Source organism: Molossus molossus, unplaced genomic scaffold, assembly GCF_014108415.1.
Source record: "Molossus molossus isolate mMolMol1 unplaced genomic scaffold, mMolMol1.p scaffold_m16_p_21, whole genome shotgun sequence".
In the NCBI taxonomy this organism is placed as follows: domain Eukaryota; kingdom Metazoa; phylum Chordata; class Mammalia; order Chiroptera; family Molossidae; genus Molossus; species Molossus molossus.
The window spans coordinates 24,264,810-24,279,712 of record NW_023425357.1 but is presented as its reverse complement, the minus strand read 5'-3'; the positions used below and the strand labels follow the sequence as shown (position 1 = coordinate 24,279,712).

General features: G+C 53.4%; 1 protein-coding gene across 2 annotated transcripts in view; it reads left to right on the top strand.

Annotated features, from left to right (window-relative positions):
- LOC118639029 (c-Maf inducing protein) overlaps nt 1-14,903 on the top strand; it is a 250,187-nt gene that overhangs the window by 187,790 nt on the left and 47,494 nt on the right. For both annotated transcript variants that reach the window (XM_036275195.1, XM_036275196.1), the window contains one exon: nt 9,970-10,131. In XM_036275195.1, coding sequence (XP_036131088.1) covers nt 9,970-10,131 — 162 coding nt within the window. The remainder of the gene's footprint in view (nt 1-9,969; nt 10,132-14,903) is intronic.

Genomic DNA, 14,903 nt, shown 5'->3' with positions numbered 1-14,903 from the left:
TGGCCATTATTTCTGATTTATATTCTCCTCCTTTTACAAACACTGAAAGCATCTTCCATGCACCCTGAGTAGTTCCAGTCATTGCACAGAACAGTCAAGAAACAGACAAGGCTCCCAGGAGCCCAGAGCTCGGTGAGAAAAGCAGTCACACACGATTTTTTCATGCAGTCAGACGCATGCATGTGGTGATTGGATTTGCCAAGGGTGCGGCAAGCCCTAAGTGCCAGGTAGGATGTGGTACCCAGCTGGGAGACTGGCACCAGGGTCGGTTCATCTCACCAGCCAGATGCACCGTTGCCTGGGCAACCAGCTGATGCCCCAGAGATGATGAGCAGGACACTGTGCCCAAGTTCCCGCTGTTTCCTTGGAAGCGGTGATGACTGCAGCGAGATTGCCTCTTGTGGGCACTTAGGGGGCTGAGTGCCCAGGGGCTTTCCCCTTTCCAACAGTTGCCCGTCTCCCCAGGCCCTGGCTCTCCAGGCACCCAGTTACAGCCAGTCTAGAACTGTCACTGGGCAGCCAGGCAGGCGAGTCCCAACTCTCCAGTTTGCAGGACTTGTTCATTTCAGCAGAAGGCAGCAGCATCCACAGGGCAGAGAAAGCACTCAGGTGCGCCTCTGAGTGGCCTGGTAGTTGGGTGCTCGAGATTGAAAGCTAGAAGTGGGTCCCTGTTTCAGCTCTGGCTCTTACTTGCTACATGACTTAAACTCTCTCGGCCTCAGTTTTCATGTCTGTACAATGAGCCTAATTATACTACTCATATTGTGAGTCAAGTTGTGAGGATGAAGAATGTTTTTTTTCTTTTTAACATTTTAATTAATTTATTTTTTTAATCCTCACCGGAGAACATTTTTTCATTTTTTGTTCAGATAGAGTGGGAGGGAGAGAGAGAGAGAAACATCGACGTGAAAGGGACACATCGAGTGGCTGCCTCCCACACGACCCAACCAGGGCCGGGAACAAACTGCAACCGAAGCACGTGCCCCTAGCGGGAACCGAACCCGGGTCTCTTTGGACCATAGGCTGACACTCTAACTGCTGAGCCAAACCGGCCAGGGCTAAGAAAGTTATTTTTATATGAAGTGCTTAGCTTAGGGCCAGGCCTGTGGAGAGCCCTCCAAAAGTGTTCATGATTATACTGTGTGTCACCTGTCACAACCCACTATGATTGTTCCTGGAACATGGAAGCACTGGATGAGCGGTGGTCAGTGTTGCTGTAACCAGTGGCTTTCTTAGAGTGAACTGAGCTGTGCCTTACGCTCCAGCTGACAGGACTGGGCTGTGTCTCATTTTTTGGTTGTTTTCTCCTTTCCCCCGATAGAGCCAATGCCCAGAGCAAGTGTCCTTACACTTATCTTTAAAACCCGGAGTCCCCACAGGGTGATCATTGATTAGTCCATCTGTCAATTGGTTAGGCCAGCAGGTAGCAGCTGAGTAATTGTATTGGCTAAGTTAGGGGCTCTGTGCGGAGGCCACAGGGTAAGCTGAGAGGCTATGAGATGGCCTGAGGTTGATGATCAAGACCGGAGGGCCAAATGGGCAGTTTGGGGTTGACAGTCACAAATCACTCATAGGCCTGGGTTGTATCTGAAGACAAAGTGATGATCTTTGATGCTAAAAGGATTTAGGGGAAGCCATTCTGGAGGATTAAAGAGAAGGCCAAAAATATCCCCCCGCCCAAGTGTCAGGGCCTCCAGAATCACACTGGCTTGGCAGGGATGGTGCATTACCTAGCAACATCAGCATCCACAGCCCCAGAGAGCCTGGAAGGTGTGAGCAGGTCCTGTCTAGGAATCAGGGAAACCAGAGAAGTTTCCCAACCAGTCATTCTCCCTGCTTGTACAAGGGACATTTGGGACAGCAGCCTGTAGACCTGGAGGGAAAGTTGGCGGGCCTGGGCAGATGGACATACTAGGCTGCAGCTCACATACTAGCCCCGGCAAACAGCATTGCCTGAGTTGTAGGAAGAAGCAGTGAGCACATTGCTGGTCCTCTGGGGGCAAGATGACAGAGGGGACGCCAACACCGGAGGACAGCGTCGCCCAGCAGAACTTTCTGCGGTGATGAAAATGTTCTCTATCGGCACCATCCGGTGTGGCAGCACCTAGCCACCTGTGGCTATCAAGCAGCTGAAATGTGGCCAGCGGACCGAGGCACCAAAGATTTAGTTGTAGGTCACTTTAATTAAGTTAAATGGAAGTAGCCACCTGGGGCTGGGGGCTTCATGCTGGCAGCACAGCTCTGGGATCTCACTGGAGAGAAACCTGAAAGCCAATCCGGTTCCTCGCTGGCTCGTTTGTCTTAGCGCTCCAGGAGTGCCCCTGCAGCCTTCGTGACGGGTGGGAGCATGCGTGCTGTGCGAGCCTGAGCCTCCGAGGCTGCGGCAGCAGCAGAGCCCCAGCCCCTATCACTGAGAGTGCTTGGCACATTATAGAGGCGTGCTTCCAGCACATTCTGAGTCACCTGCCCTGGCGAGGATCACATTCCCAGTGACAGCTCTCGTCTCCTGTGGAGGAGCCACAGGCTCTGCTTTCCCAGGCCGGAGAACCCGGGCGTCTGGTTGCCTCTGCTGTGGGAGCAGTTGCCGGAGAGATGGCGGATGTTGCCCAGGTAACGTCCCCTCCCTGACAATCAGAGGGTGAGAACTGCAGTGGAGTGACTTCCTCATGGGAGGCAGCAGGCTCTTCCTGCTGGCTCGGTTGTCTCAGGAGCTGGTGGGGTTTAGTCATGGATGCTGGGAGCCCTCCTGAGTCCTGCCTGCTTTGGACCATCCATTCCCAGGACTTGGTACGTGATACGAATGAGAACCGCTGCTTAGCCAGGATTGGTGCTGGTGCTTTAGCTCCATTATAGTACACATTTATATGTGCATGATGCCATTTCAGTGAATGGCCATGGCAAGCCTTTGACGTTAGTTATTCTCATCCCATATTGCAGATGAGCAAAGTAAGAGACTAAGGTCCATGAGCACCAGCCTGTCTGTTTTGCTCACTTTAGTACTTAACACAGTGCTTGGCACATTATAGTAGATGGTTCCCAGTAATGCTTGTTGTTTGATTGGTTGGACAGATAGATGGGTGGGTGATGCCTGCATGGATGATGGATGAATGGGTGGGTGGCTGGGTGGGTAGGTAGATGAATGGATGGATGGATGAGTGGATGGGTGAAGTAAAGCTTAGACTTGAACTGAAGTCTGCTGAAAGCCAAACCTGCATGCTTAACCACTGAGCCATACTGCCTCTGGCTTTGTCTGATGTCCTCTGCCTGCCCAGTTTGGGATTTTCTTTACACACCTTAATTGAGGTATAATTTACAAACAATAAAATTTACCTATTGTAAGTGCATGATTCAATGATGTTAGTAAATTTATGGAGTTGTGCAACCATCACTACAATCCAGATTTCGAATATTTCCGTCGTCCTCAGGGGCCCGCAAGTCTGTTTGCAGTCCAGTCTCCATTGCCATGTGCCCTCCCCAGGCAGTGCCTGCTCCACTTCCTGCCTCTAAAAAATTGGCTTTTCAGACATTTCTTATGAAAGGGATCATATGTATGTCTTTTACATCTGGCTTCGTTCACTTAGCATAACATGTGTGAGGTCTGTCCATATTGTGGCGTATATGAGTAGTTCCATCCTTCTTACTACCAAATACTATGCCATTGTCTGGAGAGACCACGTCTGGCTTACCCACTCATCAGTTGATGGACATGTGGGCCATTTCCAGTTTGGGGCTATTATGAATAATGCTACTACATACACAGAGCACATTCCTTTATATAGAGTCTGTTTCTAGTTCTCGTGAGTAGATTTCTAGGAACAGAATTGCTGGGTCATGTGATACATTTATGATTAAGCAACTGTTAAACTATTTTCTTGTGATGCTGTACTAATTTACATTCCCACCAGCACAAGGATCCCAGTTTCTCCACATCCTCACCAGCACGTGGTACCATCTGTGTTTTGGGTTACATCCAGCCTGGTGGGTGTGAAGTGGTGTCTCCTTATGGTTGGAGCGCATGTGTCCCCGATGGCTCACAGTGTTGAGTGGCATTATGTATGCACTTACCGCTAGGCTGGGGTTTGACCTTTTCAGCCAGGGGTTGGCAAACTTTTTCTCTGAAGGGCCAGATAATAAATACTTGGGGCCTTGTGGCCACATTTTATTTACCCTCCCCCCTTTTTTTTCCTCACAACCCTTAAAAAGTTTAAGACCATTCTTGGCTTCCTTACACAAAAATAAGCAGGGAGACAGTTCAAAGGTCCCTGTCAAAGGATTCCAGCAGCCCATTCACTCTGGACATGGCAGGCGGGCACCTGCCCCTCTTGGTGAAGTGGGCTCAGTGGGCCCACCACACTGCAGAGCTGAGCGCGAGGCTCCTGGGAGCCTGGCAGTCAGGGTACAGAGCTATCCTCGTCCTGCCCCACCATGATTCATCACCAGATGAGCTCATCAGGGTTCCTGGGATGAAACCTACTAATTTGTTCCTGAAGGCAGAGTGGCTGGGCCCCTGTGGTCCTGGACAGGCCTCCCTCTGCCTGTGGCTGTCCTATCCCAGAGTTCAGAGCCTCTTCTGGGAACCAGTGGCCTGCCCACACCCCATGACCGTGATGTCACAGCCTCACTGTTCACCTGCTGTTCCCACCCGCCCCTCCCTCAGCTCCTCCACCCCCTGGCCACCTGGACCCTGGCTCTCAGGCCTTGTGAACTTCCCAGCATTCACACCATGCCACCAGATATTCTTGACCCCTTCTTCAAGTGTCTCTTGACGAATCTTCCCTCCGCTCCACCGTCTGTGCTGGCCCTGACTGACGTGATAGGAGAGGGGAACCTCTGGAGTCACCAGGACCGAGTTTGACTCTTGAATTGCCCTTTCTAGCTGTGTGACCCTGGGCAAGTCACGTCAGCTCTCTGGTCATGATAGTATCCTTGTGTGTAGACAGAAGCTGCAGGCACCCCACCTCTCAGCATCACTTCTCACCGTGAACATGTGTGACTCTGCTGGGGGCATGTGTTTTTCTGCCTGTGGAAGCACTTCTGTTGGGGCGCAGGGCAGCCGGAAGTACTGGAGTGTTCAGCACACTGGTGGACAAATGCTGCAACTTCCTTGCTTCCTGGTGGGTCAGCTCTAATGCATGATCTGTACTGTCTCCTAGAGTCCCCGGGGGATTCAGCACCCACTCCCACAGTGGGTAACGTTGCCAGTTGTCCCTTCATGATGCATGGTGATGCTCTGTTAATTACTTACTGCCTTCTCTACCCGACCATGCACTGACGTGTGTCATTCAGCACCTCTCAAATAAATAAACCATTTGCACTCAGGTTCTTGTCTTCGAGCCTGCTCCCAGGACGGCTTTGCCTGTGGCGGGCCCCCAGCTCCTGGGGTTTCTGTGAGGGTGGAATGAGAAGATGCCCATGAGTGCCCAGCACCGTGCCTGGTGCGTAGTACATGCTCGTTCAATGTTGGGCCTTGTTAAAACCCCGGGACCTTCTGGTTTTGAAAGCAGCTTCTGTGAGCACTGTTCTGGGGGTGCCTCTTAAGCAAGGGTTCGGGTTCCAGAAGCACTCCTGGGAGAGCTGTTGTCCTCCCCACTCTGAAGAGGGGGCTGTGTCAGTGAGCACCCGGACTGAGCGCAGCGGTGAAGGGGGCTCCTTGGAAGCTGCATTGGGGTTGCTGGTGCCCACTGGGCCCTCTGTCAGGGCCTGGCTGCCCAGAGTCTCAGTGATGTCCGAGTGTGGCCAGTGGGGGACTATACTCAGACCACCCACCCCATGGTTGGCTATATTCAGTTACTTTTATTTTATTTTATTTTATTTTATTTTATTTTATTTTATTTTATTTTATTTTATTTTATTTATTTTATTTTATTTTATTTTATTTTATTTTTTATCCTCACCTGAGGATATTTTTCCATTTTTTGTACAGGTAGAGTGGGAGGGAGAGAGAGGAAGAGGGAGAGAGAGAAACATCGATGTGAAAGGGACACATCACATGGCTGCCACCCGCACAACCAACCAGGGCCGGGGACAAACTGCAACCGAGGTACGTGCCCTTAGCGGGAACCGAACCCGGGTCTCTCTGGACCGCAGGCCGACGCTCTAACCGCTGAGCCAAACCGGCCAGGGCTATATTCAGTTACATTTAAATGAGGGTTGGCTGGAACAATGTTCTCCAAAGATTAATTGGTGGCTATTTCTAAGATGTGGGATTTTTGAGGCCTTTTTTCATTTATCCTTTCCTTTGTGATTTTCAGCAGTGTACATGTCTTACAGTAAGCATGCATCATTTTCACAAAATCATCAAGTCCTTGTCCTTTACAAAGTAAACAGCTTGCAGGTGATCAGCAGAGACGGGATGGCCCTGAAAGCTCAGGCCATGTCCAGATCTAGAAGGGACTGTGGGAAGACCCCAGGGTGAATCTTTGTGGTTTCCTTTGGAGCTTAATACATGGCAGGTTTCTGTGACCGTATCATGGTCATTTAAAAATTAAGCAATTCTCTGGGTACAGAGTGAAACCGCAGTGTCCAGGACTCAAAGGAGCATTCATCTCCTGGGTGCTGGGGTGCTGGGGTTCTGCCTTGGGCAGCGTCCCTGCCGCGTTGGTCTTTGGGCGCATTGTGTTTGCTTAGATCAGTCAGGGAGGCTCCGCTGCCCGTAACCAGGACCGAGGCTGGTTACAGTCCCTGGGAAGCCTCGGAGAACTGGGTGGGTCTCGTCATCAGCATCACCGATTTCAGCAGGTACTCATTGTCACCATCACCCTCCTCAACTGTAACCAGGGAATAAGGGTATCCTTTTCCCCACTGGGCGCTGGGGTGTGGAGTCCTTATATCTGGAGAAAAAGAATTTTCCGAGAGTCGCACAGGAGGATGCGTGATTTTTATTTGCGTGGAATTACGCAACTTCCTGGGTTTCCAGAGTCCCATTGCCTTCCATGCAGTCCTGGAAGAAGTGCAGCTGGGGATTCAGTGGGGCTAAAAGCACAGCCTGTGTCCAGAGCTTCTGTTCCACGTTGTGGCCGTGTCCAGGTCAGCATCAGGCTAGTCACAGTCCATTAGTCCATTGTGTGTGGGGTCCGCATGGCCGTGGGCCAAGAGAGTGCCGCCTGCAACAAGAGCCTCAGGAGCATAAGAGAAAGCCAAGGGCACAGGAGAGCGAACTCATTTGTTTAGGGGATTAAATATCCCAAATCCCGTACCCTTGCCGTGGCCACACCTATTCTGGCCAGTGACCTGTTCCCAGGTGTGACTGACAAGCAAGTACCTTCCCTGTGTCACCCCAACTTTACTGGACATGCATCTGTCTCCTCTCCGTCGGACCCCTGGGGAGTGTGAAGTTGTAGCTTCCTGGCGAAGCTGCCCAGATGGCGTGTCTGTGATGGCTGGCCTCCCTTTACACCTTTCCTGTTATATTAATAAGTAGTTTAATTACAGGGGTACCACGGATACTTAACTAGTCTCTTTTGAAAAACTTTCAAAGGGCCCTGGCTGGCTTGGCTCAGCGGTTAGAGCGTCGGCCTGCGGTCCAGAGAGACCCGGGTTCGGTTTCCGCTAAGGGCTCGTACCTCGGTTGCAGTTTGTCCCCGGCCCTGATTGGGTTGTGCGGGTGGCAGCCACTCGATGTGTCCCTTTCACATCGATGTTTCTCTCTCTCTTTCTCCCACTCTATCTGAACAGAAAATGGAAAAATGTCCTCGGGTGAGGATAAAAAAAAAAAGAAAGAAAAAAGAAAAACTTTCAAAGGGTAAAATGTACAACCCACAGCGATACAAAAAGTATCCCCTTTTCGTTCTCCCATTTGTTTTCACACTCCATGATTTTCTGGAGACTCTTCCTTGCTAATCATACCCCTATCATCGTCCCCATCACCCACACAGTTAAGTCACAAAGTTGACTTCCCCCTCATCACCCCCGATCTTCCTGGGGTAAATCAGCTTAGCTGTCCCTCCCGACATACACAACATTCATCTCCTCTGTCCTCAAGTCCCTCCCCTCCCCCTTCCCACTCCCGTGGGTCTCACCGCTTACTGCCCTCTGCCTGTTCATTCACACATTCCCCATCGGGAACTAGGAAGGGCCAGAAGGGCAGAGGGAACAACCCGCTGAAGACAGCCTAGTTTTCATCAGGCAGGGAGAGGGAAAGACCAGAAACGTTTCCTTGCCAGTCATCTTGGATCCGATGAAGACTGGGAGAAAATGCAGGGCAAGCCTGTGGGTGGATGCTCAGTGGACAGTAACTTTGTTACTGGTGGCTGCACGGCAAGCCTGTGGGTGGATGCTCAGTGGACAGTAACTTTGTTACTAGTGGCTGCACGGCAAGCCTGTGGGTGGATGCTCAGTGGACAGTAACTTTGTTACTGGTGGCTGCACGGCAAGCCTGTGGGTGGATGCTCAGTGGACAGTAACTTTGTTACTGGTGGCTGCACGGCAAGCCTGTGGGTGGATGCTCAGTGGACAGTAACTTTGTTACTGGTGGCTGCACGGCAAGCCTGTGGGTGGATGCTCAGTGGACAGTAACTTTGTTACTGGTGGCTGCACGGCAAGCCTGTGGGTGGATGCTCAGTGGACAGTAACTTTGTTACTGGTGGCTGCACGGCAAGCCTGTGGGTGGATGCTCAGTGGACAGTAACTTTGTTACTAGTGGCTGCACGGCAAGCCTGTGGGTGGATGCTCAGTGGACAGTAACTTTGTTACTGGTGGCTGCAGGGCAAGCTTGTCGGTGGATGCTCAGTGGACAGTAACTTTGTTACTGGTGGCTGCACGGCAAGCCTGTCCGGTGGATGTTTAGTGGACAGTAACTTTGTTACTGGTGGCTGCTCTGTCTGGACTGGGCTTCCATAACTCCAAACAGAGAGTGGACGGTGTGGGTCCAGGATTACTAAGGCGACACAGGGCAAGAGGCTGCAAGGTATTTTCATGCCTCATTTACAGAAGAAGAAATGGAGGCTCAGCGGGTGAAATGTTTTCTAGAGGCAGGTGTGTCCCAGACTCTGCCTCTCGCATCTCTCACTCCACCCCAGTGCCTCGCTCAGCACAGTTACTGCTCACGTTGACATTGACGTGGCTGTGGTCCCCAGGTACTCTCTTCCAAAACCACATTGTAATTCTTAACTCAGTCAGGGGGACCCTGACCTCCTCCTTCTTCCTCCCCTCATTCAGACTTTGGCTCAGAGATAGTGATATGTCACCCCAGCTGGCTGCTGGCTCCGTGACACTAAAATTAGGTTTCCCCTGGAGCAGCGCACTTACTGAAGGAGTCCTTCCAGTTAGAAAGAGGCTCCCCAGCAAGCTGGGATGGGGAAGGGGGCGGGGTTTGGCTGAGACCTCGCCTTCTGAGGGAGGGCTCCTGTTTCCATGATGTCAGAGAGGCGGAGCTCACTGCCTCAAGTCCAGGGAGGCAGCAGCCATTGGCTTCAGCCTCCGCGAGGAGCTCCTGAGCGCCTGAGCGAAGGTGAGAGTGCTCCGTCTCCCCTGCAGGTGGAAGCTGAAGACGGCCTTACCTTGCCTGGGGGCCATCCTGGGCTCGTCCCCACCTGGCTGGAGCTGAATTCCCTGCCCTCAGCCTGTCCATCCTGTTTCTTAGCTGAACCCCACTTCCCAGGGGACCTCTTGGGATCTGATGAGCCGAGGCAGTGCTTCCAAGTCAAAGTCCCTTTGTGGACCCACGAATGTTTCCACTCCTAGTGCACTGCACACTTGGGGGAAAATTGGCAGAAGATAGGATCGGAAAAAGAAACCTTTTTTTCCCCTTAGTTACTGGAAGGAGGATGGGAATGACTCTTCTGTGTTCAGGAGGCCTGGCTGTCTGCAAGGGCACCCTTGACTTCAGGTGTCAGCTTCTCCGGGGCGAGAGTGGCCCACGCTGACGGCGTCTTGGGGCCTCTTACACCTTAACCGTCTGATTCTTTGATCCTCTTGTATCTTCTGCCCTCGGCATAGCAATAACACCTTGTGTGTCTTTCTCCTGACCAGAAAAAGATTTACAAATATAAGAAAGTCCTGAGTAACCCAAGCCGCTGGGAAGTTGTCCTGAAGGAGATCCGGACTCTGGTGGACATGGCCCTGACATCCCCCCTGCAAGATGACTCCATCAACCAAGCCCCACTGGAAATTGTCTCGAAACTGCTCTCAGAGGTAAGGCACTTGCTCTCGCTGGGGTTCGCGCCTCATCGCCCCCCACTTAAATTATTGTATTCCCCTTTACCTGCCTGCACACCGACTCAACCAGAACTGGATTCGAGGTCATGCTGTCTCCCTGTTGCTTGAGCAGGTGAGCAGTTCCCCCCAGCCATTCAAGGGGGTTGAGAAGGTTTGCCCAGTTCTTCTAGCTGTGCTGTCCCAGGCCTGTGGCAGGGGTGAAGGACAGTTGCCACTGCCCTGCCCCATGACAACTTGGGGATGGGACATGGCGGGGAGGTGGGGAGGTATGGTCTTGGGCCTGGGCTGGGCTGGGCTGGTGATGACTGCTGACTTCAGAATTCTCTAGTTCATTCCCAAGTGGGAGCACATCGGGGGAGCCCGGCAACTGTCCTTGCTTCCTGCCCCCGTGGTGCTGGGGCCGGCGGTCCTGGCCCATCTCCCCCAGCACTGGCCCACCTAGTGCCTGCGGTCCAGGCAGTATGGTTTCCTGCCCTAGTCACCCCCACAGCCTACAGCTGTACTTTGTTTAACTAGCACAGGATTTTTAAACAGGAGATTTCACACCAAAATGGGACTTTGCAAGTTCTCTGTAGAAGCAGTCAGGAATTCCAGCAGCAGCTCGCCGCCGGCGTGGCTTAGCGCTCCCGTCCAAGCTGTGGGCTCTGGCAGGCGGCCTGCGCTTCAAGTGGGTGCGTGTGCCCGGCGCCACGCTGGGCGACGAGTGAAGACGGGTCCTGCCCTCCTGGAGCTTGCGTCCTGGCAGCGGTCAGACAGACAGCGAGGCTTCGTCAGGGACTGAGGCATGCGTTTGTTAGAAGGCCAGGGGCGCGAGGAGACACTGTTTACTCTGTCCCAGGCACTGTTCTAAGCACTTAACAAATGTTATTACTCCTCTTGTTTATTTGCCTGCCTAGCCCCCTGGGGACACTAGAGTTGATGACTCCTGATTTAAACTATGCATGGCCACCAGAGTGACTCTTCTGTCCACTTCCCTCAGCGGTGGCTCTTGTCTTCTGACACTCTGGTTCCCTGGGTAGCTCCTGCACCCCTCCCACCACCACCACCAACTCCCGCAAAGCTCCCTGCTGCCTAGACCTGGCCCTCTCTCTGCAGACCTACACTGGTCACTGCCTGTCAGTCCAGGAAACTGGCCCAGGCCTTACGTGTCTGATGACTTGAGAGGGCCCCTCACCTTGGGAGGCGGTGAGGGAAGAGGACGAAAGAGGCAGTGACGGTCGCAAGCAGAGGAGCAGAGGCTGTGTCCCCAGGCGGGAGGCCCGCCTTGTTCCAGAGGAGTGAAGACAGGCTCTGAGAGGAACGCCGGTCAGGGTCCAGACCTTGAGGCTGGGGGCTGGTGCCCCGCCTCCAGTGCAGGCCTCCCACCCCGAGCTGGGGAAGGGTCGACAGGCAGGGGCTGGCCTCTCACTGGGGAAGGGAAGGAACTCTCCTTCGGTAAGCAGCCGCTCTGTGCCAGGCAGGCGCCACGCACCCAGCATCTCATTCAATACATTCTCCCTGAGAGATGGCCATCCGTCTCGTAGATGAGGAGACAGGTCCAGAGATACCAGCCTGCCAAGGGAGCGGTGGGGCTGGGAATCTCATCCCACCTGAGGGCCCTGTAGTTCCTACAAGACCACCTGGTCCTAGTGTCTCCGCCCCCCCAGTCTCGGCCACCGTCATCAGGATGATGGCGGAGGTGGCAGATGACACTGCTGCCAACCTCTGGTGGGGTTTCTTTCCCATCTCACATACATTTCATGTTGTTACTGGAAAGGGGACCTGGCTCTGGGCGGGTCTGCCTAGGGCCAGCAGGTGGTGTGTGGGTTCTTGACTTCGTGCAGGGAAAGTCTCACAAAATGAGTCCAGGTGAATTTTAGAGGACATTTATCAAAGCTGGGGACAGTGGAACAGGAAGGGCTGGGAAAATGAGCCTGTTGGGCTGCTTGGGCTCACTGAGAAGTCAGAGAAAAGGGGGCCTTGGGGACAGGTTCGGGGGGTTGCCCGGGATGACTGCTGCTGCCCGGGCTGCAAGCCCCATGGGGTCCCTTGGAGTTTAGGAGGTGCGGTGCCTGGGGGGGGGGGTGCTGCTGGGAAGGAGAGCTTGCACTGGCTCCTTTGTCGAGGCTTTTATCTCTCTTGCAGGCAGGAATCTTAGGGGCGGTCTCAGGGGAGGGTTTCAACAGAATATTCATCAGTTTTCTAGGTGAGCTCCTTCAGGGTCGTTGTCCTCACTGATTGGTCAGTGCCAGGGGGTCGTTAGTCATTGCAGCTGGTCCTGGTGTCACCCACCTAATTTTGCTGCTCTTCTGGGTCTGGAGCTGAGATACACCTGAGGCCTGGATGTTATCTCTGGGGAGGTGGCCGTCTGTATCCGCTGCAAATTGCTCTGTCAGTTTGTTCAGCTATCTGCCTCAGTTTCCCTGTTCCACTGTCCTGACTCACTGGCCTGTCTCAATGTGACTGCAGGCCCATGGGCCTTTGCACTACTTCTCGAGATTTAAATCAACTATCTCAAAGTCAGCTGATCTCCACATGGTTCAGTAGCGAGACAGAAGCATTTAAGGGGGAAAAAAAGAAAACAAACAAGAAGCTTGCATTTGCTGTGTACCTACTGTGTGTTGGGCTGGGGTCAGTATTATTTACCCTGTTTCTCTGACAAGCGCTGCCATTGGTAAGGGACAGAGCTGGACTGCAGCCCCGGCGGCACCTCCTGCAGTAAGCTTACCACCTGTCCTCGTGACACTAACACTTGTTCAGCACACGCTCTGTGACGAGCACTCTGGCAGGCATTCAGAGCCGGTTGTTTGCATTTCTCCCAGACACTCTGCAAGCTAAGTATTAAAATGTGCAGAAGAGTCAACAGAGGCTCCAAGAGGCCAAGTCGCCTGCCCAGGGTCACTGGGAGAAGTGGTGGGCTGGGACCCACACGTAGGTCTGCCCAGTTGGGAAGCCCGTGCTTTGGTGTGTAAGTGTGACAGGAACCTGCATTGGTGGGGTCTCGTTAGTGAGGGGGAAACATGCCTGTGTGGGGCAGTGGCTAAGATCAGGTGTGTGGCCCTGGCCGGTTGGGCTCAGTGGTTAGAGCGTCGGCCCATGGACTAATGAGTCACGGGTTCGATTCCAGTCAAGGGGCACATACCTTGGTTGTGGTTTGTTCCTGGCCCTGGTCGGGAGGCAACCAGTCAATGTGTCTCTCTCACATCCATGTTTCTTTCTCCCTCCCTCTTTATCTGATGATTAAAAAAAAAAAAAGGATCAGGTGTGTGGAGTCAGAAAGACCTACTTCCACCCTCAGGAGCTAACCGGCTGTGGGAATGTTCCCAGCCTCTCAGCATCCACTCTTCCTCACTGAACTGGGGCTGAGATCCGCGCCGTTCACAGACCTGAGGGGCGGTGCTCTCGTACCGGAGCGTCGGCCTCACCTGCAGGAGCACTGCCACGTGCTCACACATTGCCCAGGAGATGTTTGTGGTCCTGACTCAAGCACCAGCAGCTGCCTGGCTAGGTGGCACGGCTGGAAAAGCAAGCGGAGCCCCCCTCCTCCTTGCCGGTTTTTGTTTAGAATATACGGGCTAGTTTTTTTGTCTGTTCTCTTTACTCAAGTTGCTTCCGAGGCCTACTGCTAGTCCTCACCTAAGCCACCAGAAAGTGGGCAGGGGCCCGAGGGATGGAGGGGAAAGACGGGTCTCTTAGGGGGCAGAACAATTCTGAGAGAGCCCTCCGTCCACCAGCCAAGCGAAGCCGGTGTCCCCAACCTCCCAGGCCTTTGTTGAGTTGAGTGTGTGGAATGGCCACTCAGCTTGGGGTTCAAGTGTCCCCTCCAAGCAACGGCTCTTAGTGAGCGCTCTCCACCCAGGGTTTATTCAACATGGCCTTGGTGGAGAAAAGTGTCCCTGCAGAGTGGCTCGGGCGGCCACTGGTGACTGACAAATTAAACAGCCTCTGTGCTCGCTTAAGGCTCTTCCCGGAAAGGTGATGGGTGCGGTGAGGGACGGGCTGGACACGGCAGCATGAAAGACGGAGCTGCCATTTGCGTGGGCTGAGCACCGTGGCTCGGTGGCTGGAGACCCAGGCTTTGGTATCGGGACAGAGGGGTCTAATCCCCACTACACCAACCCCTAGCCGTGTTCCCGGGTGAGCAGCTTTGAGTCTCAAGGAGCTCATTTGTTGAGGGGATAGTAGGAAACAGTAGGAGAACTGGCATGAGGAAGAGAAATGGGTGGGATGAGTATCACAAGGCTTTGACACAGTGCCTGAGGCACAGTGAACTCAACAGTCAGGCAGGAGGGAAGAAAGAGCGAAGCCGGCCTTTCATCTCCCTGAGCTGGAAAGTAACTGATGTTTAATAACCTGCCCTCGACGGGCTGCTTACACGCCAACGTCCACACGCACACACACGTGCACGGCATTGGAATCCATAAAACATCCTCCCAAGTGTTCCCTGGTTCTAAGCACGCGGGTCAGGCTGTCTCCATGGCAACCTGGAGACTCTGGAGCTCAGGCGCTGACCCTGGTCCTGTGTCCGCCTCCCTTCCTCGGCAGCTGGGCAAACGCAGATTCACGACTCGCTAGGTTTTCTTTTGCGTCCGTTGGTGTAAGCACATTAGATACCCCAGCGCTCCTTAGACCCGCCCAGGTGGTGGGTACCGTGGGCTCTTTCTAGAACCCAGAACGGTCGATGTTGCCAGCTCACTGTCCAGGGAGGAGGCATCCTGTGAGCAGCAGGTGACTGTGTTAGAGAATATGAACTGACACCGAAGGAGCCC